Raw genomic sequence first — 25,393 nt, 5'->3', positions numbered from 1 at the left:
ACATAAATGTTTCATAATTCATTCATTCACTGACTGGTACTGTATGACATTATTGCATGCATTCTAGTTAATTCACTATATGTTCAAGCTCAAATCTCTGTGTAATACAGATTTATAGAATGTAAAATGTGACTGATGCAACAGCAGCACCTGTTTCTATAGCGCCTGTTAACACAGATGAACTGATCGCAGGGCAGCTGCTCACCAGATTGGGGGAGAGGAGGGACTGGAAGTGGAAGAGAAGGCCAGCACTGGCGATCTGCTCCAGCCATCGACGGCTGGCTTCCTGAGGGTCCGGAAAGTCCTGGTCCAGCTCTCTTCCTACATTGTGGAACTAACAGTGGACACACACACACGAAAAAAAAAGCAAACCTCATTTAGCAGAGGGGACAGAGTGTTTCTTAATCTGCAATTCTTTTACAAGACATAGTACGTGTAATTTACTTGGTTGAGGACAGCCAGCAGGTGCTCTGAGAAGGCACACACAGCTGCGACCAGAGACTGGCAGAACACCATATCTCGACGCAACTGGATCTCGGAGTCTAGAGGAAAACCCAAAATTAGATGCAAGACTGTACATAAAAATCCTTATGAGAGAGAAACTGGGTGCAAACGGTGAAAACATGCAGTCAAGAAGAGATGAAAGAACAAAAGTGACGAGAGAAGATTAAAGATTAAAAGGCCAGAGATTAACCGAAGGGTGGAGGAAGAAGAGACATCGTGAGCTTGTTATGATAATTAAACAGACCTCCGCGGGTGACACTTAGAGTAAGGTGACCAAAAGACACCCCCCCCCCCCCCCCCCCCCATTCTTTCCATCTTATTTTTTCCAAATGTGCCGGTTATTTAGTGTTGTACCAGAAAAAAAAAAGAGCTAATGACAGGTGTGCCCAAATGGAAAATAATTGGCTGCTTTAATTTCCCAAGAAATAGGCCCTTTCAAAAAGTTCAACTATCCACAGAGTTAAAAATGAGTTTATGAGCGGTGATGAGAAAAAACGCAACCTCTCTAACACTCGCTTGTAATGGAAGCTGTTAAGGGAGCGCAACACAAGAAATCCAACGGCGTACTCATTCGGTGCCGAACCTCTCAATACGGGACTTGTAATCACACAGAATTCATCACTGCTGCTGTGGAGGTGTTTAATTACAGTGAAACGTTTTTGCGAGGCCACACGACACAGTCTGGCTGCAACACCAAAAGCAAGGTTGCGACTTTGGAAAAGAAAAGTGTCTGTGTGCAACAACACGAGGTAAGAAGCATCTACATGCATCACATCTACCATAGACTGAAAATATAAGAAAATAAAAATAAATAAGAATAAGAAAAAATAATAAGAAAAAAAACTACCTCAGGAATAATGTGAGCAACCTTAGCTGTGCTACTAAATCAACTGAACTGTAGATATTAGGTCATTTTTTTATTATTTTTTATTAGATCATATTGTTAGCTTTTTATATAGCATGTTATATCTTCATTTGTAAGTCGCTTTGGATAAAAGCGTCTGCTGAATACATTAACATAAACATTTTGGCACTCTTTTTTAACGCTGGTGAAACAGAGCTTGTGAGTCACCATCAACCAGAAAAAGGCTTCTTAATGACTGCATTACCTCTATGATACAAAGTAAAACGTGCGCACGGTGGTTTTAGATAAAGAAATCCTGTTCTTCCCTGTTTATAAAGCCCTTTCTCTCTCCTTTTCCTTTAATTTTGCTTCTCTTTCAGTCATGCTTACTTGACTTTTGCACAGCTACTTTTTTTATTTAATCTGAAAGTTCGGGTTACGGCCGCAGTGTTGCTCCCTTGAGGGATTACGGTTTCAGTCTATTCCCCCCCCCCCATTTGTGCAAAACGAAGAACACCAAGTTTATTATTTAAGCATACGGTGCATTCAGTTTGTCTCCGAATAAAAGAATGTGAACACAAACCTGTGTACTGCAGCAAGACCAAGAGCAGCCGTGTCTTCACCTCTGAAAACGACACATAAATACGAGTGAGACGGTAAACAACCTTATATCAAGCTGCACAAAGCCTGGCTTTTCAGCTGGAATAGGAAGATCTACTGTACGCTATAAACTCAACCCCCTAAAGTCATAAGCAGGACAATGCTGGATAACTTCATCCCTGCTCCTCAGCTGTTTATCTTCACGTATAAAAAAAAGAAACACCCCATAAAAAACAACCCCAGCCATAGATAAAGAGCATAAATCCACATTTGTTTATAGTCATATCATAGCTCTGGGTTACAAAGCAGGAAGCTGCGCTGCATAAAACAGCCATCCTGAAAAAATAACCGGTCCACACGGCCAAGCCTCACATTAATAATAACTCTGATTGTTTGTATTGTCACAGTCATGACCACCAGCTCACCTTTCCCAAGGGTGTCGTGTAGCCGACTTTTGGTTTCGACTGTTTGCGTTGTGCATGTACCTCACACGTCTGTGTGTGTTTATGTGTTCAATCAGTGAGCACAGAAAACCAAAAACAAGAAAAAGAAACGCACTCCCGTTGGCAACCAAACCGCCTCCGCAGACAAAAATCTTTTTTAAAGAAGGTAATCTCTCAGAGGGCAGTTCTGTGATTCTCAGCTTGATTTTAGCTCCAGCTCTGTGGCTCCAATTCATGAATCCCAGGTTGGTGTCAGGTTTATAGTTTAAAAGGAAATCCAGCAGTTACTGGGACTGCTTGTACCTCGACAACTTAGAGCCAGTTATTTAATCAAATAAATACGAGGGGGCGTACTGTAGAATTGGCCGTTTTAAAGAACATTTTATCCCACTTCAGGCGTGTTTTCTCCCTGACTTACTGACTATGACTTTATGAGCAAACTGCAGGGCTTAAACATTGTGGATTTCTTTTGTTATTGGTTTTGTGTGTGTCACTTAAATATACACTGACCTTCTACATATTTCGAAATGGTCTGAGTGAGCGCCTGGACGCTGCTGGGAAGGTTCCAGGGATCCTGTTTGACATGGAGACGCAACTTTTTGGTGCAGTTTACCTTGGGCTCCATCTCCTGCTGAAACTCTGACAGAGACACACACAGACTATTAGAATACCACAATAAGATGTATGCAACTGCACGGATATTAGATACAAGACACATTATGCAAAAAGAAAATGCAATTAGGGACGAGTGAAGAAAAAGAGAAAAAGGGAGATTAAGGCACCTCGGCATGAATGGCTGTGCACAATACCTGCTTAGGGGCGTAAACTCAGTAAGGGATAATGAGTTCATACCCAGGTTTGGAGTTACCTGATAAAACTAAGAATATGAGCTTCCTTCTCATATCAATCGCAATTTTATCAGAATGTTTCAGCCTTAGAGCCATCCGTATTACCAAGATTTGTGTCTTTAAGGGGAACAAATTCACATTTTCACCCATCACAGCGCCCTCTCATGGCAAAAGAACTTCAACAGGGTCAGGGTTCCACTGTTCTGCATTCTCTGTCAAACTGAATCCAGCTCATTTCAGTTACAATTCAATTCAATTAAATCAATAATAACTTATTTATTCGCAGAGCTTTATCGTACAAATTACATTAATTAAAGGAGTTTGCTTCTAATAGATGAAAATGTTGCTGATATATGATCTCATTCCTTATTGGCTGCTTTCTGCCAATTTTGATTGGTTGTAAAGGATGAATGCTTTCGATCAAGTCAGTGATCCACATGATAACTTTTGTGAGACCTAATCTGAAGACCAACTGTGCCAATCGTGATGGAGATTTGAAAAAGAATGGAGCCAGCAACCCTGAAAATTGTTTTTTTTTTCTTCCTTAGAATCCAGTAATCATGGAAAATGACATGACTGGGCGACACGACTTCGGACGGGTTTGAAGGAATCCAACAGTGCCACGTTTCTGAAATATCTGACCAACTGATGGCGCCGCAGTCCTCGAGGCAAAGATATGAAGCCTGGTGACAGGAAACAGGGGTCTGTACTCAATCCTGACAGTTCAAGAGGTTTCCACATATCCCGATGGCAGAAGAAAGAGGAGGAAGATGTAGTCAGAAACAATATATAATCAAATATATAATATAATTCAAGGTAGAATTGATAAAACGGATATAATTTGACTCCAAAGTGCAATGATGACCTTTTATTTCATGTTTTTCGTGACTCTCACATCAGCTCTATTCACTGACGTTTACTTGCATCAGAGAAACCGTTACATGGTCTTGTTCTACCTGGAAGAATAATTCATTTTTAAGGATCATTTACTTAGCGCTAATAACTAAAATGATTGATCAGTCAGGTCCAGAAGAAATATTTCCCTTTTTTTTTTTGCTAGCAGACAACCAGCTGTAGACCACCTGGAATCAAATATCTGCACCACATTCTGTCTTCAGTGATAAGGCATGAGTGGAAAAACCTTTCAATCTGATGTAATCCCTCTCGAATCACCTGAAATGCCTTGAAATATTTCTCACCTTGACGAAGAACAGATCTGTGACAGAAAGATCACAGATTTGTTAACAGGGGCTGAGTGTGTGCACATCTGAGAGTGGCAGAGTGAGACTGTGAGAACAGATGCAGGAATGCTCTACTTGTTAGATAATCCTATTTGCTCTGTTATCAACCAACACACACATAACTGAAGTAGAGATGGATCAGCTCAGATCAGGGCCTTACGTGCCTCCTGAAGGCATTTATGCATACAAACGCAGCTTACAAAACACAGGCAACCCTATAAAAAACAAGCAGGGCTCCCCCCCCCCATTTCATCTGCACTCACTTGAGGACAGTTGGAGATGAGAGGCAGAGTGTGTGTGCCAAATGGGCCGGAGTGTTTGGAGGCTTGCATTATCGAAACGTACGGAATAAACCGGGTAAGCTGCTGTTTTGCTTCAATGCACATCTCGGTGCATTAAAGTCACATTCAAGGGCACAAAGGCTTGGTTGTGAGCGAGTTTAGCACAGCGTCATACAGACTGTGGCGACACAAAACAAAGCCCGGCAAGCCTGCTGGAAGCACGGTTGCCGTTTTAGAACATGGCTGTCGTCTATCTTATCGAAGAAATGGGTCAAAACATTTGAATGAGGTTCAAGAGATGATGAACGGTCACTGTAAGCTTGTCTGTATTTGCGGTAGAGAATGATAAGAAAACCACTAGACACATTTCCTACATTTTCTTGGAAGAGATAAAAGCTTAAAATAGAGTACAGTTAAACAACAAGGCCAAGACGAGGTCAGGTGGCACACAGAGCAGAAAGAAATGATCAGATGCCAGAAAAGGTACACCACCTCCAACCTTTTCCCCCATATGTCCACAATCACATCTGTGCTCACACACATTATGCAACAGGAAGTCGCAGCCCTATGGTTTCAATTTGTCTTCTGCTTTATGTCAGTATTGGGTTTGGGAGTCTTTTATGTCATCGTTCCCCTCCTAAGCCCACAACAGCAGCAGTTCTCCCAGGAAACGCAGATTCTGTTAAATGTATTATATTTTGGCAAGAAAGCTGCCTGTAAGTGTATGACAGAACGAATAAACATTCTAGATGTAAAAATGTTTGACTCAACGAGCTCGTGTTGAAATGCAGTGTGTGAAAACATCTGTCTTTGGGCCAAAGGCGCGTCTCAGTCCTGGTGTTTTACCTTGTAGTCCTCTTCCAGGTGTGAAGCACTTGGTCTGCTCGAACGCCCGAGCCACCACCGCACCTCTCAGCATGCTGGTGATTGAATCCACCTGCAGAAGGCACACGGGTCAAGTTGGTGCACTCGATACGGTTTCACGCTGGGCCGAAATCGAAAGCATGCGCGAGGAAGCAAAAAAAAAAACAAAAAAAAAAAACTGCTGCCCGCGCACAACCAACACCTGCTTCTCCTGCTGTCCTCTGTAACACACACACACACACACACGCAACCCCACAGAGCCCCGGTGAACACAGCTTGCTATGCAGCATGTGTAAACAAAGCCGGGGGAAACTGCTCTAAAATAAAACAAATGACAGGAAGCAGCCCAAAAAGCGCAGAGACAGCACAGCTTCGTTTTTTGTCTGCTTATCCACCGCTGATGGAAACATCCTCACAAAGCGGGTGGTGTGTGTGCATATAAACGTGTCAAATTAAACACGCTGAACTTTGCTAAAGACGTGTTTTGTTTGGTTTTTTTAACCAAAAAAAAAAAAAAAAACCTTATTCCTGCTCTTTACTCGCACATATTTCACACATTTCAATAAAGAGCTGACCTTTAAACAAGAAAAAAAAACCTTAACCACACAAAAAATTATTACAGTTTGATTCAGCCTGGTACAGCTTGTGTTCGGCTAGGAAATGCTTCAGGAAATCAGACAACAAAGCCGAATGCATTCTTTAGGGTATTTCTCTGACCACAATGGAGCTTTAAAAAAAAAAAGTTTCTCAGCAATGAGCCTTAATAATGTCATGTTAAGATGCTCGGCTGACTCACCTGGCTAAAGAGATGCTCCAGGAAGCTGTGAAGTTTTTTCTGCTTATCATGGGACAGCCACACACTGGAGGGCATCTCATCTCCTGCAGAGGTGCCATGACAACATGTCAGCAATCAACAAACTGTACTCTATCAAACAATGGACCTCAAAGTCACACTTTTCTTTCAAACGCTCTGTGCGAAGAGTGTTTGAACTACAGCAAGCACCTGAGTCCATCTCGTCGCTGTGAACGTAGGAGCTGCAGTGGCTGCTGCAGATGCTGGTGAAAGAGGCGATGGAGTTTCTGTTGCTGTTACAGTCACTGGCAAGGAATCGAGGGGGGGGGAAACAATTAGGAAGACCATGATATAAAAGCACACAAAACATATGCAGCATGTTCTCTTGTCAGCTGATCTATAGCCCGTCTTTTATAGTGTTATTGTTCTGTGAGCGCCCCTGAGCTACATCCATAACATTTTGATTGAATTTGATCCAAATGGCATTACATTTTAGTAGCCCAAGCAATGTACTTTTTTTACTTATGCATAAAAAGGAGCTATAAGAATAAAATTGACTGTCGTTAATTGTGATAAAGGTATTTGGGAATATTTATGAGCCCTTCATAAGTGAAAACGTCTCCTTTTGGTTGTACCTGTAAGAGTCTCTGTTGCTGATCGTGTCGTGTCCCGAGTCCTCCTGCTCGTCCCCTGCCACATTGAAACACACCTTCTTCCCGTTCCTCTCCCCCCTCTCCCCCTCACTTTCTGCAGAGATGTAGCTCTCTGGGGTCCTCACCTCTGACGCAGGAGGATGGGTGATGGAGGATAGAAGGCTGATGGAGGCAAAACGGAAGGAAGGAAGGAATGGGAAGAAAGAGAGGAGGGATTATTCAAAACGGTAACCCAAACCAAACATGAGACGGAACGTTTGATCAGACTGGCGCGACACAATAAGGTCTTACACAAGTGTGAGCGCTGCACACACATCATGTACAGTATGCACTTACAGCTGACCGAGTGGGCCAAAAAAAACGCCCGGTCTGTTTGTTTTTGGCTTCCGCACAACAGCTTCAGATGGTCAGAGGCCCCCTGTCATACCTAAAGTTTCAAACATGTAGCACAGTGCAGCTGTGTCAACACGCTGCAACAAGGCTGCACAGATCAGCTCCGTGTTACCATTGGCTTGCATTCTACTACACGTCTATCAGAGGAGCAGGAACAGGGTGGACAGGATATTTTCACAGTTGAGGCAACACATGGCGGAGTTTAAAGCAACCCTAATAAATGCTAAGCTAGGACCCCCCCCTCCCTTTCTTTTTTATCTCTCTCCACGCACACACTCTGACACGCGATGTCTGTTTATATTTCAGACTCATTTTAATTCGAGTCTGCTTGAATTTTCCATGACGTCACACCACTGGCCCTCAAGACATTCTAAAGCACGGAGAGAACAGAGGGGCTGCATTACCCTGAGCTGCATCAAAATAAACAACCTGCCTAAGTGGATCTCGGTTTTACATCTCCTAAACTCTCCCACTATTCCTCTCTCTCAACTGACCCTCTTTCTGCCCATTCGCAGGCTGACAAGGCAGCAAAAGAAGTCCTCATTATGGTTCACTCCAGGAGCCACCACAATGCCTCTCCAAAGCAAAGAGGCATTCCATCACCATGGAAAAATTCTCCTGGCTCCGTGATTGGCTACCGCTTAATAAACAAAGTGAGCCCAGTTTGGGGCCTTTGGGGCGCCAACTGTTGGAGGCAGTATGGCAGCATAACAATTACTGGATCGGAGAAGGGGCTCCAAAGAGAGAAAGACAGGAAACACTGAAAACAAGAGAATGAGAGCGGCCCAAAGTCGACGACTGCTTTGCTTATCGCAACTCACACAGAAGGCCTTTAAACCTACGTTGACACATTAAACCATTAGACTTCAGCTGCCTTGACTGAATCTGGAAGAGCACCTGCATTGCAAAGCTTCACGTTAAGCAGCTCAGTGGCAGGATATTTGCATAACACTTCAATCCATAGTGGAATAAGTAAGTGTGAGCACCTTGCGTCTTCAAGTTGCTGCCGGCTACTGTACTCACAATGCGAGCAGATTAAGGAAAAGATATGAAAATGGAGGGGGAGAGTGGGGAAGTTTGGTATTTGATCCAGGAAGGGAGGAGATCCTGATATAGAGCACGTCAACGGGCTTGTCCTCTCGCAGCTGTGTCTCCTTCTCTGCAGCCCCAAGACAAAGGTTCACATGTTGCTGCCTCAAAATGGATTCCTCAAAGATCAGCCAAGAAATTATATAACATTAAGGAACATCCTTCTTTTTTCTTTCCTTTCCTAAATTATCATAAGGATACATCTAATCGGCTGTGAATGTACCTCAGACTTCCCCTCTTGACGTTGGGAACGGAAGAGGGCTGTGTTTGACATAATGCGAAAAATAGCCACTTCAGCTTATCATTATATGGTTAAAATATGAGCTGTCAGAGTGGGTCGCACCCAAAACAGAGAAAGGAAAGAGACACGGATTCCAGCGAGGAATGCGTGTGTCCATGCGTACAGATGGCTGCGTAGATACTAGGACATGGAGGAAATGAGAGCAAACAAGAGGAACATCAGAGATTTAAACAGAACCAGGAGGGGCAGGGTGTGTGTAGCAGAACAAGTAATGACCCTTTACCAGCCAGCGAACAGACTAATATGCAAACTAATCCAATGAAGAGCAAAGGAAGGCTCAACATCCCCTCAAAGGTCAAAGCAATGCATCCAGAAGGCTACTACAACACAGCTTATTAGTTTCCACGCTGAGACCCTCACAGCTCAACCTTAACAAGCTCCTGAAGTGTGTATCGTCTGCACATTTGAACAGACAACACATGGTAAAGGTCATTAACGCCTCGATAGATGTGTCTCCGACCGTTCGAGCGCGAGAGGATGGCGGTGAGCTAATTGGCAGTGACAAGAGCATGACAAAAAATTTGTCCAGACTCCGTCATTATCAGCCCCGCAGTGGACTCATCTCATTATTAACACGCCGAGGTGACAGCTCTGCTCCATTTAGCGACTTTTAATGTCACTCTCTGAATCAGGAGGAGACTCTTAATGACTAAATCGATCAAATGATCATCTAAAGATTCATAACTGACGGTGTAACACGTGAGCAGGCTATAAATAATTACCGACTCGGTTTCCTCTGCAGTATATTCATGCCGGCGCTGTGCAGGCATTTATCAGAGGTCCATTGTTGGTGGATTTATTGGTGGAGTCCCCTTGGCTTCAAGTCACACCTTTCTTTATTGAGATTTTATTTCCTGTTTGGAGATGGCGGTCGGAATGGAGCAGCATTTCCCTTTTGCTTTCTCGCTTCCAAACAATGAGCCTTGCATCCACGCCAAAGACCGAAAGCCAGGCTGAATACAGAGTGACCCAACAGAAAACAGTGAGTCAGCACTCACAGCCAGCCCCGCCCCCCTGTCCCAAATCACACAGTCATTTCAAATCCGGAACTTTTTTTGGCAAATATTTGCTTTTCCTTCACCCTCTGTCTATCCCACATGCAGAGCCTGCACACACAGGTGTTACGGTAATGACCCAAATGTATGCCCAACAACAACCAGATGCAGCACAATGACCTCTGCCAAGGCTACAGCTTGTTACATGAAGCAATCTGGTTTTACAGGACATTTCAGATGGAAATTTACTTCCATCAGTGACAAAACGTGATCTGAAAAGTTCCCAAATTTTTTTTTTTCCTTTTTACGGGGAACATGTTCAAAACACAACAATCGAGGTGTTAGAGCCACCTTCACAACTTTTCTGGAATGAATCAAATGAAAATCCCATTTGAATTTAATTGGATGGAAACCTTCTGGTTCTTATCGGGGTTTTAATTGGGAAAAATGCAAGAGCAGACGGGGTGGTTCAGGAATAAAATAATAAATAATAAAATAATAAATCAAATTGCATCACTGTAGGTTTAAAAAAAAAAAAAGGAAAAAAAAAGGAATGTTTAATATATTTAATCTGGTCGAACAAAATGTTCTGCCTCCAAAAAAAAACAAAATTGCTGCAAGCCGAACTTTTAACATCATAGTCCACAGACTAATGAGAGTTGTCATGATGGTCATGTCCATCTTTAATATCAAGGCTGTGACCCATCATCACGGGGATTATTTGCACTGCTGTGCACAGTAATAAAGGTGTCAGTTTGTGAGTCGGCGTCGTATATAGTGTTGCTATAGCCACTCACTCATGAATATGGGCGCCGTGCGTCTCCATCTCCTTGACAACAGCCGTGAGTTTGTAGAGAAGTTTCTGATAAGCGTCCAGGGTGAGCAGGTCTTCTTCTCTAAGCAGGAAACGAAGTCCGTGACCTTCTGTCCGGCCCAAGCTGTGACCAGACGGTGCAGCCATGGTTGTGATGGTGTGCTGTACATTCACCATGGGGTTTAGCTTACCTGAGCATAGAAACCACATTCTCTATTCAAATCCAGAGCCGTGAAGCTATGTGAATGTACGGAATCATTCCACTGTGGAAGATGCTCACCCTGCTCAGCACTGCTATGCCTGCCCTTCTCCAGAGTGTTCTTCCTGCTGTCCAGCTGCACGCCAAAGGCGCTGCCCAGAGAGGTTGTGGTCTTGGGGTAGGACACTTCCATCACATTGATGTGGCAGTTTGTGGGGCAGAAGTCGCTGCTGTGAAGGGGGGAAACCTTGGCCTTGGCCTGCTTAAAGGTGGGCCACGCTCTGTTTTTTAGTACCCGGGAAAACTGCGTGAAAGAAGAGAGAAGAGCTTGGATGTATACCTGTTTATGCACTGTAATAGCAGTCACTACTGGAAAAACAACCTTTATGTCAGGTGTGTAGATGATAGCTCTCAAAGTTATTAATGAGGAAATTAAGCCATTTATGAACATGCAGGCTTCAGAAGTCAGAGTCTTTGCATTATTTAGCTGATGTGTATCTCAGCCATAGATCAAAAGGAGTATCTGTCAACAAAACGTGTTGTGTTCATTACCAAATGTGACAGCTGGCCGTAGAAGAAAAGCACGAACACCCGATATTGTATATTTACAACATTCCTCTTTTTTAGCTCAAATATTCAAACTAAATCAAAGATTCAAAGCAGACTCGTACGAATATCATTGCTCGCATGTGTGAAAAACCCCAGACCCGGACGCAAGCCTTCATCAATTAAACTGGCACAAACGGAGCTGAAATGGTGTGCGGCCGCTCGTATCATCGTGTTGTAAATTGTGATTTTTCCCATTTGGAACTTCACGGAATATGTAAAATCCATGTTTCGCATTTGCTGCAGAGGAGCTGTTGATTAATTTCCTTTCAAGAGTAATATCAAACAGATTTTCGGCTGAAAAACACATTGCTACCACTGAGGTTTTGGTCAGCGCTCCACACATGGATCAAGCATATGCACTGTTTAATGAGGGCACATATCCTCCACTGTTGCTTAACACTACAGGACGTGCATAAAACGTCTGACTCCACCCAACCCTGCAACGGAAGCATGCGATGAAACGTCTTTAACCTGCTACAACATTGGATCTCCGTTTGAAACAGACTGCATGGGGAGCAGGAAGTTCTGCTTGGATCCAGTAAGTCTTCTCTGCACCTTCCTTGAACTCTATCACAGAGCCCGCATCCTGTCTTGTCTGTTTACATTAGACGTTTTAAACCACTGGATCAGTTTTTAGCAACGTGGGCTGAGAGCCAATACAAGCGCAACATAATGTACTGTATATCCAAAAGGAAGGAACCTAAACCCCCAAAAAATGAAAAATTCTCCTCGTTTAGCTCGAGTATGAAGCTGTAGCTCCAAGTGTGTTGACGAGTCACCTTGACAACTGTCTTTACATGCTTCAGGTCTATTTTTTCCGTGCACCGCGTCAACATATCTCCTAATCAAACTCAGTCACTCAGCTTTCATTTTTCCCTTCTCTCCATTTCTCTTCTCTCCTCCTCCTCCTCCTCTCTCTGGAGATCTGAGGAGGAATGTTCTGCTGCATGAGGGGATCTTACACAACTAAAGTCCCGGCTGTGTCTGTGCAGGGATAGTTCTATGTGGTGATTAATCCAGTCCCCCCCCCTCTGATGTTGGGTCAGATCTTTTCCTCTTTTCTCACTGATTAGATTTTTATTTTTGCAGCGGTTTGCGGTCCGTTATTGGACTGCTGCTTCGATAAGTCAGTGTCATCAGCGAGAAAAAGGACATCTCTGCCTTTTTCAGTGCCTTCTAACTCACTCGCTCAGGTATTGGGTTATGCAAGAGATCGAATTCCGCCACAGAGAGCGGAGGTCACCATAAACGTTGTGTCAAAGTGGGCCTGCGTTGTGCAGCAGCCCTCAGGCGCTGCTACACTGCAGAAAACACGCCAGCGGTTTTTTTTTTTTTTTTAAAAGCAGCATCTCTCAGAAATCAGGGAACAATAGTTTTTGTGTTTTATGAAAGTTTGCATTTTTCAGTTTTCTTGTGGAGTCCTCTTTTGTTGGAGTGTTTTTGGTTTCGTGGCGTTTTCTGGAATGCCTTTTTGTTTTATAAACTGTGTTTTCCTCGCTTTTTCTTTTTTTATTGCGAAATCTTGCCTGTTGTGAAATGCCACTGTGTTCTTTGTTCTGATATTCACATATTATCTTTCTCCCTTTACCTAAAATAAAGCACTAAAGTATGCTGAATCTTAAGGAGCTCGTTCAATTTAAGGCATTCGTGGACTCCTTACACGACATAACAGCAGTCAAATGCCTGCAAATGCTCTGATTGACTGCTGAAGCCTCGTTTTTATCTGGATGTTATTCTGATATTCTAGGTCTGTGTTTTTTATCTGCTTTTTATTTTGTGCGCACACACAAAGTAGTTTGCATGCAATGCTATTTTGTGCATATGTTAAATCAAGGTTAAACAATGAAATGAAATGTTCCAAAGCTACGCAAAAATGTATAAATGCACCACTCAGTGGAGAGAAAGACCGTATCCTCTGGAGCAGAGAGGCTGATGACGGTCCTCTCTGTCACAGCTGCTCTGGAGAGCTACCTTTCTGTAGTTGGTGATGCGCCGGCTGATGTGCTCCACCCTCTCGCCGTACATGGCGCTGAAGCGTACCTGCAGCTCCTCAGGGACAACATCACAGCTGGAACTCAACCTGCCACACATCTGCACCAGCATCTCGTCATTTCGCACCAGTGCCTCCAGGATCTGGCCACAGAGAGGGCAAACAAAGACCAGGAGGATAAAGTGATATGCAAATACCTCTAAAAACCCTTCCTGAAGCAACAAATGGTATGTAAATGAAGGACCAGGCACACTGCTCAGCAGAAAACAAAATGAATGTTGCCCACAGACCTTATTTCTCTGCAGCCTTTCATGAGCGGTTAAAATCGAATACATCTAAAATTCCCACGTGTTATTCATGAGTCCATGGAGATAAACCCACTGCGATACATATGCAGCACATGTGAAGACTGACTTCTCAGATAAGAGATTAGATATGAGGCTCAAGTCTCTGAGCCTTTGTAATGAGATGAGATAAAATGAGAGAAAAACGGGGAGGCGACTGAAGCACGAGGCCAACATTAAAATTCAACATCACACAGATATCAGAGGGAGACAACCTATGCTGGCACTGACATTTCTAATCACAGTAAAATCATTTTCACTTTGGAGCAATGAGAAACTGTATGGAGAACAGGGACATGGGACTTTTTTTCCCCCTTTAATGTCAGTGGGTTTAATTTAATATGGATCTTTTACAGTAAACATTTCAGAACATAATAACTGTAAATCTAGATTAAATCCAGCCTCAGACATGTACCCGTTTTGTGATCATGGCTAATTCATTGCAGACGAGACGCATTTTGTCCGAGCGAATCCTCTCCGTCTCTCCCTGCATCTTAAATCAATAATGATCATTCTGTGAACATCACTGCTGGGATGTAACACACTTGCTCTTCACTCGGGAAATAAAGTAACTGAAGGAAAGCTGTCAGTTCCAACTAGCTTCAAGCCTCTCAGACTACACACATCAAAAGAGCTGGTGGCTTCAACTCACAGACTAAAAAATGACATTAAGATTTATGTCCGATTTGTACATCATTACAAATTGGAGGCATGGTAAAGAATTACCATCCCAAATCTGAATGATTGCAAATTTGACTCCAAACAGCAAGCAGACAGTAAATAAAGAAAAATGACTCCTCACAATCATTTGTAAGGTCATCTCCTGCTCCACTCGAGCCAGTTAAGACAGAGGCCTTATTATGGTTTGTTGGTCTTCTCTGCTGTTATACCCCATTACATGAGCTGCAGCGCTACTGTGTTAAACACCATTCATCAGCCCACGACCACGAAGGATTTAAAAACAGCACAGCCAAACGCGCCAGATTTTTAGAGACGACTACATTTAGTTAAGAGGGATTTTCCAGCAGGGCTTTACAGACATGGCGGAATAAACTAACAAAACTAACATGATAAAACTGGCTTAAAGAATAGATGATTACGCTCAGATACAGAGGGAAAAATGCTCATTTTAAGTCAATTCAAACATAACAAGGCATTTAAAATAGATACTGAAAAATAGGAATTCAAATCAAGATGTAAGCAACTATTTTGTGCTTTGTGAATCTGTGAAGCCTATCAAACAATTGCACAACTGGTCAAAATACCATTGAATGAAATGCCCAAGCAGTTGCCAAAAAATTAACCCAGGGTCTGTGATTACAGACTGAACCAAAGCCCTGAAAATGTGTAGAATTACCCAAAAATCCAAGTGAAAACTGTTTGTTCCCACATTTGATCCAGCACAAAATGAATGAATTCAAGACAATGCAAAACCACATCCTGCATGTATTCCAGCAACATTTCTCTGTTTCATTTCATTCTTTCTCTGAGTCAGGATGCTAAAATGGCCTACCTGCAGTCCAGTATGCATACACACTTTTCAAAACAAGGATACCATCAACATTCAGATGATTTTCAAACAATGCAAACCATTTTTGCTTACAGGGTTGCACTTAAACCAGCACCTAGCCAGATGTTCAACCAACCAATCAGCCTGGAGTCCATACAAATCCAATACGGGAAAGAAACAGCTTCATATAGACGATTAATACATTGTGAACAAAGCAAAAGTGACAAAAACAAATGGATACTTTACCTTTGCAGTGAGGCTGAAGAATCCTTTTGGCTCAACCATCTTATCCAGCACATGGCACTTGATGCCAGCTGTGCTGTCATACTCGTACACCACCCCGTACTCCAGGTGGACATTGTCTACTGTCAGACTCACGTGGTCCTTCTTCCCGTCAATGATGGCAATAGTGTTGAATTTATCCATCACCTCTGAGATTGGAGGATACACAAAAACAGTGGCGTAACATGTTTCTGTTGGCGCGCATGCAAATAAGGCAACACACATGCATGAACTCTGCTATGTCCAGCTGCAAACTTGCAAGTGTTTTCATCATCCCACTTGGCCCTGAAGGAGCCTCAGACCACCAAATCTGTACACAATTTCAGAGAAAGACCCTCTGAAAAAGACCCTCTTGCTCCGCCAGCTGAAAACGATGAGCAATTTCAAGAGCACCGAGTTAACCAGGCCCTTGCTAACGCAATGACTTAATATGGCAATAAATTGTGCTCCGGAGCTGTTTGCTGTGATGGGAATAGCTTTCCTGTTTTACTTTCTCATTGGGATCTATAAATTGGTGGGGGAAATTAACGCTCGATGAGCCAGAGAAGACGGCGGTTCTCAGGCTAACACGTTCCAGATGAGCCAGTTCGGAGAGCTGCATCTCAATCATTAAATGGAGGGAGGCGAAGCACTGGCGCGAGCCTGTTTTACATTCACAGACACCTTCGGCACAATTTCTTTTCCCAAATGAGTCATTTGTCGAACGATGCAGTTGTCGAATGTTCACAAGTGTTTGTGTGCAGTCACCTTCTACTTTGCACTCAAAGCCATCTCCGTTCTCCTCGGGGGTGGGTTTCTGGTTGGTTTTTTGCTTGTCCTCCTGGGCACTCTCGCTGTTGTTGTACACCCACTTAATGGTGTCTTGCTGCGTAAATAATCCAAGAGGGGATTTCATTTTAGAATTTAAATGGAAATATTTATGCTTCATGGGGACTGAAAAAACAGTTGACTGGTAATCATGCTTTGAACTTTTGCTCGCTGTCATTTCTGCGAGTCTTTTCATCTAAAATTAAAAACGATGGGAGCCATTAGAGCCACACACAGACACAACCGTCTACCCAAATCAGTCACATCACTCTTATCCCTACATTCTCACTTGGAACTTTCTGCTGCTGAAGTTTTAAATAAAAGTGAACACAATGAACTTGGTCGTGTGCACGCAGGCTGTGGCTGTTGCAGCATGTTCGGTTGAATCTGCCCAGAGATGGTGTTCAGTGTCACAGTTGGGTTGGCAGAGCATACGGCGAAAAGCCTTCACAAACATATGGAAACGTGGTGCTTGGTGAGCCCACAAAAGGAAACCCATGCCAATCTCATCAATCCATTCTAGCATGCCTCACAGGCCTGTGTGTGTGTCTGTGTGTGTGTGTGTATCTGTGTCGGTTCTCCACACCCAAACCCACATAGAGCTTTCTGCCAAGGCTACATGCTGTGCCTGCTCACTAGTCTGTGGTGTTCCCATGTACAACCCTACACCCACAAACACACAGAGAATAAGAAAGAGAGGGCGAGTCCTCTGCGTCCACACATGATTTAAACCAGAACTCCAGTAGTTTTGGAACGCTGTAGTGCATCATTAAGCGCGAGGTACCAACGGAGCTCAATTATAATGACACACTACACTAACTCACCCTATACCTACACCCCGAGGTTGCTATTTTTCCCTGTTTCCCACCTTGAACAGGTGGTCAGAGCACGCTCTCTCCTCCTACACTTGTCTGCTGTCAACCACTCACCAGGACTAAGAAAAACTGTCTGGCCGACCAACCCCCCCCCCTGTTTCACCAGCCACCTCCAGATCCTTTCCCACCTCCCTGTGTAGTCTGTCAGTCTCCCACAACAAGCTAACCACTGTGAGCCAGGGGTCAAGGCTGGAGGAGCCAAAACTATTATTATTTCAGTGTAATGACCCAAGAGAAGGAAAGATGGAGTCAAAGAGAGATGTGATGTAAAACGGGAGCAAGGAGGCTTGTGTGCTATGTTTTTAACCTATTCTTTTTCCCCTTATTTTCGGCTCTTTTGTACCTCTCACACATTTCTTCTCCTATCAATGCCATTACACAACAAACCTATCAATCAGCATATGGTTTAAGATATCCCCACCAGAAAGAAACCATTTAAAGACCTAAAGCTCTATAATATAACTCTATACTCTGTTGGCAATATTACAAACCCAGTCACAGTGACATGTATTCAAAAACTGTTGATGTGTCACTCTTACCAATGAGTGAAACTATTGAAAAAGACAAAAAATTCTAAAACATTCTTTTGCCGTTCCCGTCTTCTCCACCTGCCCCACCTGCGTTGGTCGCCGGTACTTCCTGCACGCGGTGACGTGAGCGATGACGCTGGCGTGGCTCTCCTTGCTCACGTTGATGCCGTTCACCTTGATGATGCACTGGCCCGGGTGGAGACCGGCGGTGGCTGCCACGGTGCCTGGCGGGAGACAGAAAGACAGGCAAAGAGAAGGGAGGGCTGTCAAGGGCGAGATGTAGCGTGCGTTATCACGCAGGTGCAGGCTGAAACAGGATGAAAAAACACCAGCACATCCTATTAAAAATACTTGTCACATTTTCCACATCCTGTACACAAAACTGGGCTGAGCGGCAGTCCCTCTTCTTCTTTATATTTACATCTTTGCTTCCTGTTTTTTGCAGCTCGGGAGAAGTGTGAGAAAGAGAGTGGTGTGAAGGGGGGGGGGTTGTTTGTCTGGGGTAGACGAGGGCCTCTCTTAGGGACGCGTATGAGACTGTAGAAGAATTTTTATGGTTTACAGTTATCAGAAGGAAGGACACGGCAGACTAAATATTCCTCTCATTCGTTTCCATAGCAAAAAAGTCTCGTGTAGTTTATAACGAAACAGTCAACCGACCAATATAACAATAACACAATGAAACACTGTAGAGTCGCCTGCTAAATTATTCAACCTCCATGAATCCTTAAAAGCATAAACAAATATAGTTAATGGATGATAATAAACAGCTCTCAGGTAGATTTCTAAACAACAACTGGTAAACCAAATCCAAAGTGTTCTTTGTACTTGCAAATAGGATTTTTAAAGCTATTAAAAAGGTATAGCATCCTATTGACATAGGACTGATCCACGCTAGCAGCACTCTGATGCTGTACTCAGGGACAGACGTGCTGCAGGCTACATGCTAACTCCAGAACGTCAACACATTTATTCTTAAACTGACGTTTAACAGGCCTCCAACTGGCTTAATTTCAAGCCCTTGGAGATTTTTGACATAGTGGAACTCCTTGTACTTTTTGATTATGCTTTGAACTGTAGCCACTGGCTCTTGGGAACTCTTGGGATATGGCTTTATAACCTTTTCCGTGTCTTGCGAGACGCCATAATGTGCAGGCAGAGATCCACACTTAGCTGTTTGGTTTTAGCCATGATTTTTAATTGACTACGGTCAAACAAAAATCAACAGGACGACTTGGAAATGGGTGCTGACATGATATCTGATGCTCACTACAAGATTATTGTGGAAAAAAACAAGGTTATTGCAACAACAGTAGAAAACTTGTTGGAAAAAATATTGGAATCAGACCATTTTATCTTTGTTTTGATTGGTTAATCATATCAAAATATCATCATATGTGCATTGTCAACACAATACTGATATTTCATTCTTAGAATATCACAATTATCATCAATGACCATATTTGAAACATCATAGAGGCCTGTTAAAAACTTGCTCTTCCCATGTCTCAGGTTGTCTCTTACTAATTGGTATCCCCTGCTCGTGGCGACCTCAGACCTCGGGGAACAGAAGCTGCTGTGACAATCCACAGGATTAGGCCCCTCCTACATTATGAGCTTTGTCTCTGGGGATCAGTGCATCTACTTAAACACAACAGGTTCCCAGGCAACAACAGCATAAGGTCAAAACTTACAGACACACATGCATGCATGCAAGCACATACCCAGCACTTTTCTGTCCTTCTATCACACTTGGATTGCTTACAGGGAAAAAAAAAAAACGAGATTCAATTCCCCTGAGAACAGCCAGACAAGGCTATGGATTGTTTTTTGATTGGACCCCATCTTGTGCCAGCCCTGATAGAAGTGCTACTAAACACACAGCGTTAGCTAAGTGCTGGGAGAGAGGGACTCTGATGAATGCAGACCAAAAACCCAGACGGCTTTACAGTAAAACCGAACCGCTAAGAAAAACGGGAATAGGTGCATGAAAATCACTGTGATCACATCGTGCCGCAGCCAAGTCACGTACGTGCACAAAGATCGGTGCAGCAGCTGCTTGCCAGCTGTGCCACAATAACACAGAACTGATGGGAGGCCTTCTGCTGATGAAGCCAGACAGTCATCTCTTACCTCTTCCAACAGCATGAACCACAGAGGGGCCAAATCCACGAATCTGGAAACCCAGCCCATCAACTGAGTCTGGGATCTTTACAGTCCTGGGGAGGGAGAGAGAGAGAGAGACGTAAGAGGAAATGTGCCGCGCAATGCAGGCAGTTTGGATAGTATTCGTGCACATGCAGATCTGCCTTACTCTCTTGGCTTGGTGCTAACCAGCACCCGAAGAGGTCCCTTGCTGTTGAAGCATTGCCTGAGGAGAACTTCCACTTCAGAGAAAGGCCTGAGGAACACCAGGTCCCCATTTATGGCAAACAGCTTCTTCCCCACTTCCAGGCCAGCCATCTTAGAAGAGAGAAGAGAATGAATGGTTGCTTGAAAAAAAGAATAAGGTTTAAAAGCCACATAAAACCACAACAAAATATTAATGTTCACATTTGTTAAATACCATCTTTGTACATCACAAATAAGAATGTATGCATGTCCACTGATGGGACGCAAAAGGGGAAAACTTTGTCGATCAGTGTACAGCTGGATCCTGTTGTGGATTTCAACATCCCAGACTGAATATTCAAAAATATACACACACAATGACAGTCTATTCAAGCCAGATATTTCAGGCTCTTTGTGACTGGAAGGAATTATGGGTCATGCGCTCAAATGGATGACACTTGCCCCAAAAACTCTCATCTCTCCCATTCTCAGTGAGCGGATACTAACTGAAGGAGACATCAAACATACGGTGCAGATCATTACAATTTATTTCTGAGCGAAAATGCCTTGTAGCAGTTTGGCTTGGAAGCCAAACGTCTTAAGTCTTTATATTTCATTAAAAACGATAAAGCCATATTTTAAGAAAAAAAAAGAAGAAAAAAGTCTGCAGAGCAACACAACCAACCAAAATGGAAGCAAAGCTTCCACATCAACAGAACCGCCTCCAGTTCTATATAAACCATGATCTGTTAAATATGGAATAACACAAATAGGTTCCCTATTTCCATCCAAAACTCTTCCCCTCATATAGTTAAAGTTCAACAACACTGAATATTTAAAAGTGAAATGTAGGATATTTTCAACCTTAATAGATTAGCAAGCAATTATTTGCTTTATATGAAGATATAGCAAGAGTAGTGCTGATTTTACCAAAGCCTGCAAACTTTTTTCTCTCTGTGTTCATTCTATTTACTTTACTTATTATCAAGCCGGTTTGGCTAAGTGAACACGTGTGTGTAATTCATGTTGGAGAAAGCAAAGTTCTAGGTTTTTTTCTACACCGAACAGACCAGGTTTTTCATTTTAAGACACCCAAAGTGAAAGAAATCTATGAGCTAGATCATTTCTATGATAGGTTACACTTGCTTTGGGGTAAGTTGTTGTTGGAATCTTTAGGAAACAGCTCCATCTAAGCTATAATGGCTTGCTAGCCTGGCTCAGACTACTCTGTGACATACCTCTACATCGGATGGTGCATCTGTTTCAGCCAACAACGTTTACTGTCCAGTGAACCCTTTTGCTAATAATACCACCTCCTCCTCCACCATGACTCCAGCCAACACTGACTACTCTGTCACATATTCAGCCAGCCACTCTCCACTGGTGCCCCAACTACCTGCTCCTTTCGTCTCACCTCAGCTGGGGAGCCCTTCTCCACAGATTTGATCATGGGGACACGGTTTTTCTCTTCCAGGGTAAAGCCGTAGCCTCCGTCACTTGGCCTTATCTGGAAAACAACATGTGTCGCATCAGCAAAATCCCAATCCAGCAGACTGAGACACTTTCACAGAGCACAAAGACACACACACCAGAAGAAGATGCTGGTGCAGACAGATAGCAGACACTGTAATATTTTGCTCACTCCGTTGAAAAGAATGCTTTTCTTGCTTACCGAGGTATAAAACTGAACTTCTGCAGGGTTATCACTTTTCTTCTTCACAGCTGTGCTTTTGGTTTGATTCCAATTAAAGGCACATTATAGCGAATCTTAGCGTGTTAGACAGAATGAGTAAATCGGTTGAGGAGAACTCACCAGGAGACACTTGGCGATGACATTCTCCACTATTTTCAGGTCGTGCTTCATGGGTTTATATTTGGTGTTAGATCCCTCCATCTCCTCGTCAGCAAAGAAACGGAACAGTAGGGGCTCGTCCTTAAATTCACTCTTCTCCAACACTGAGGGAAACAGGGAAACTTGCAGAATCAGTCAATCACATCTAGCAAAAAAAAATAATAATTTGAAAATAAAGCTCTCTAGTCTACAACTAAACCTGAACACAATCCCCTTTTTTTTGCATATGTGAAGGTAAACAATTTAAGAAACTGAAGCTCTGTTATCTGACCAGAACATTGGAAAAAGCCACATCCATGACATTATATAAAAAGTCCTATGCAGCTGAGATACACAACTCAGATCCTTTGGGGATGGAACGCATTCTAATGTAGTACCACTTAGTACCAATAGATGAGATATGAGAGATACGCTCTGACGATTCTGCAGGAATCGCATCTGGTTGGTATGTGAGAGCTACCAAAGAGGAGCAGTGGTGGGTTAACGACGACATCCTTTATGGGCCAATAAGGAGAAATTGGTGTGTGAAAAGGCTACAGCGTTCCTATGTTTTGTACAGAAACTGAGCTGGTCGTATATCGTAAACCATACATGCGTGGAGGTAGCTGCCTTTTTCCGGATCAGGCCCAAGCATTATTAGCAATAACATCAAAATTAGGTTACGTTCATCTTGTTGTTTTTTGTTCGACGGATGCTTTTGAGGTTGTTCAATAGATAAAGGTTAGATGAGATTTGCATGAGAGTTTTTTTCCCCCCCTTTCTCCTAAAAGTGTTTACAGTCAAGCTTTTAAGATGAGCAGATCAGGTCGCCATGGTGACTGTGCCCCAGTGAACTGCTTGACTCGTCTATTATTCTAATTGTGACCATTATCATTACTGTGTGAACTTTCAATGCCTGAAAACCAAATAAAGAACAATACGTTTGGCAATAAGTCTAAACCCGTCAAAATACGACACAACGGTGTCAGATGCCCAAATACTACAACATCTACAATAGAAACAGTGTTTACTCAAATGTACAAACTTCTGAAGATTTTCAGAGAAAGCAAACTCTCACATAATACGGCTCAAGTTCACTTTTGAATGAACCCAGTCTCTGCTGCAACATAACATCCACCAAGACTTTATTTTTTAAATAAAAAGAGTCCCGAGGGGGGAAAACCAGAGCTTCCTTTTTAACATTCTCTCTCTCTTCATTCCCCCTCAAGATCAGATATAGTGCCAATAGTTTTAATAGCTACATCATCAGGCCAAATAACTTACAGGCACGAATGGTGAAATTGCCCTGCAGGCCGAGGAAGTGAAGGGAAATTTGATGGCTGGGGTTGTTATGTTCTATAGATGTGCTGGTAATTTGTAGTGTGAGACTTGAACCATGGGCAGTTAGGAGCGGTTACATCATGAGGGTACGAGGAGACACGCTGTGACTCATACTGTAGTCTGTATGATGTGGACTTTGGCACAAAGGAAGCGTGGAGTTAAAAACAAATTAGCCCTTCTCAGACCAACAGTAACCATGACGACAGTCCATTTTCATTTTAAAAACTGTCAAACGCACGTGTCACATGCCAGGTTTTCAAAGCTAAAGCAAATCACGCAGGCACAGCCATGCAGGTTACTTTATGGCATACGTAAGTATACAACTACACAAGGAATTAATGATGGTATGTATGAATAGAGGCATAGATGCACTAATTTATTCATTGCATTGGGGGAAAAAGGTTCTATTCTGGCAACATGTCAAAGGGATTATGAATAGAAATGGAAAAAGAACAAGAATGGTTGTGTTCTAGAGCAGGATGCTAAATGCCAGGCGCCCGAAGTTCCTCCAAAGCGTTGAGGCTCGCATTTGGCCAATGACGGGAGAGGATTTCATGGTTCAGTTAGATCAGAACTTTTTCTGGTCTGCTGAAATCAGCAGAGGGAAGTGCTGTACCGTGGTGCATGAAGCCATTGTCGCACAGTTCCACCCCCAAGATCAGCGCTTCCTCTCTTGTTCTGCAGTCCCCCTGCAGCAGAAGACAAGAGAAAGAGTGGACACACAGGAGATGGATTTAAGAGTGGATAAAGTAGCTGAGACAAAGGAGAAAAAAAAAGCTAAATGTATTCTTCTTTTTTTTTTAAAGAGAAAGAAACGCAGATCAAAGAAAGTGTGTTTTTTAGAGAACAGTCGAGATGACACACTTACACTCTCCTTTGTTCCTGCGTCCAAATGCCCTGAGGCCAGCAGAGCTACTCCATGCTCTGCCCTAAACGCAGCTAAAATCAGGTCTAGACTGTATAGTGTGACAGCTCTTGAAGTCCTGCTAAAGGGAGTCTGAGCTATTACACCGACCTGCATCAAACATAGTTATACGGACTTCCACAAGCGCACAATTGCACTTACAGGCAGACACAAACGTGCGATGTCTGCTTTAATTTAGTTGTGGTCGCCTTGTACGTTTCATTTCTTTCTCATCCTGTACTCGAATATCAATCTTTCGAGCTCAAAGCTTCCTGTCAGAGTCAATAAAGCTTAGCCGTACAATCAATTCTGCTTTTCTTCCTCCGTTTCCTCTTGGCTTTACAGAGGGCTTCTTTTCTCTGTTGCACATTTGAAGTGACCGACCTGTTATGACAACAGCTGCTTCCATCCCTCTCACTCTCTCTTTCTTTCTTTCTTTCTTGCGCAAATCTGTTTCCAATGTGCTCAGAAACCAGTGGACATTATTTAGAACGACGTGTTGTGGATTAGGATTTACCAGGAAGGAAATCAGTATCATAATATGATGAATTCCTAATGAAAATGATATATCGTGAACATGTTCCGTTGCTTAAATGAGAAATGTCATTATATTTCATGTTCTTGTGAGACAGACATGAATAGCATTGTTGATACCGTAGCAGTTTAAAGGCTTACCTGTGCTATGAGCCAGTCTATCAGCTTGTTAGCCATGACAACTGATTTGTAGGTCCGCAAATGATAGTCCTTATCCCTAAATAGGAAAAAAATCATTTTAATGGAAGGATTGGAAAGAGAACATTGTTTGGCTTGTTTCGTTTTACTGTTGCTTTCACTGTGATGAACTTAGAGTGAACTTGTGTAGCGGTAATTGCTTCGTCTATTTAAACACAATGCCTAAAGGAGGACTGATATTTCCTACTGTCAGCGAAGCGCAGCTACTTTTCAAGCGCTGGCAGTTGTGTCATATATCTAAGCGAGTTCCTGAAGTTTGGCAACGGCTAAACAGCATTCCTCGGAGCAGGGCTGGTATGGTGTTGCTGTTCTCAGTGTTACCCACATGGCCGCACTTTGCCAGACCCCGAGAATGCCGTTTGAAATGGAGCAGTGACTTTCCCATGAACGCAGGGGCCTCCCTGGGGACACACAGGGGCTGAGCAGCAGCGCCGGGAAAGTCCTG

General features: G+C 43.1%; 1 protein-coding gene across 1 annotated transcript in view; it reads right to left on the bottom strand.

Moving 5' to 3' along the window:
* Positions 1-25,393, bottom strand: part of prex2 (phosphatidylinositol-3,4,5-trisphosphate-dependent Rac exchange factor 2) — an 80,966-nt gene that overhangs the window by 21,920 nt on the left and 33,653 nt on the right. Inside the window, exons 14-33 of the mRNA XM_072378219.1 lie at positions 24,892-24,967; positions 23,929-24,001; positions 21,954-22,096; positions 21,555-21,647; positions 20,124-20,272; positions 19,943-20,028; positions 17,897-18,033; positions 16,345-16,462; positions 15,562-15,746; positions 13,443-13,604; positions 10,944-11,166; positions 10,647-10,854; positions 7,054-7,233; positions 6,629-6,723; positions 6,422-6,504; positions 5,608-5,698; positions 2,902-3,030; positions 1,932-1,973; positions 445-542; positions 206-334 (exon numbers count right to left, since the gene is read on the bottom strand). Of these exons, the coding sequence (XP_072234320.1) occupies positions 206-334; positions 445-542; positions 1,932-1,973; positions 2,902-3,030; positions 5,608-5,698; positions 6,422-6,504; positions 6,629-6,723; positions 7,054-7,233; positions 10,647-10,854; positions 10,944-11,166; positions 13,443-13,604; positions 15,562-15,746; positions 16,345-16,462; positions 17,897-18,033; positions 19,943-20,028; positions 20,124-20,272; positions 21,555-21,647; positions 21,954-22,096; positions 23,929-24,001; positions 24,892-24,967 (2,500 nt within the window). The remainder of the gene's footprint in view (positions 1-205; positions 335-444; positions 543-1,931; positions 1,974-2,901; positions 3,031-5,607; positions 5,699-6,421; positions 6,505-6,628; positions 6,724-7,053; positions 7,234-10,646; positions 10,855-10,943; positions 11,167-13,442; positions 13,605-15,561; positions 15,747-16,344; positions 16,463-17,896; positions 18,034-19,942; positions 20,029-20,123; positions 20,273-21,554; positions 21,648-21,953; positions 22,097-23,928; positions 24,002-24,891; positions 24,968-25,393) is intronic.

Source organism: Leuresthes tenuis, unplaced genomic scaffold (genome assembly GCF_036924035.1).
Source record: "Leuresthes tenuis unplaced genomic scaffold, fLeuTen1.0.hap1 SCAF_24, whole genome shotgun sequence".
Lineage (NCBI taxonomy): Eukaryota > Metazoa > Chordata > Actinopteri > Atheriniformes > Atherinopsidae > Leuresthes > Leuresthes tenuis.
Note: the sequence above shows the minus strand (reverse complement) of the source record. Positions and strands in the feature narration are given on the sequence as shown.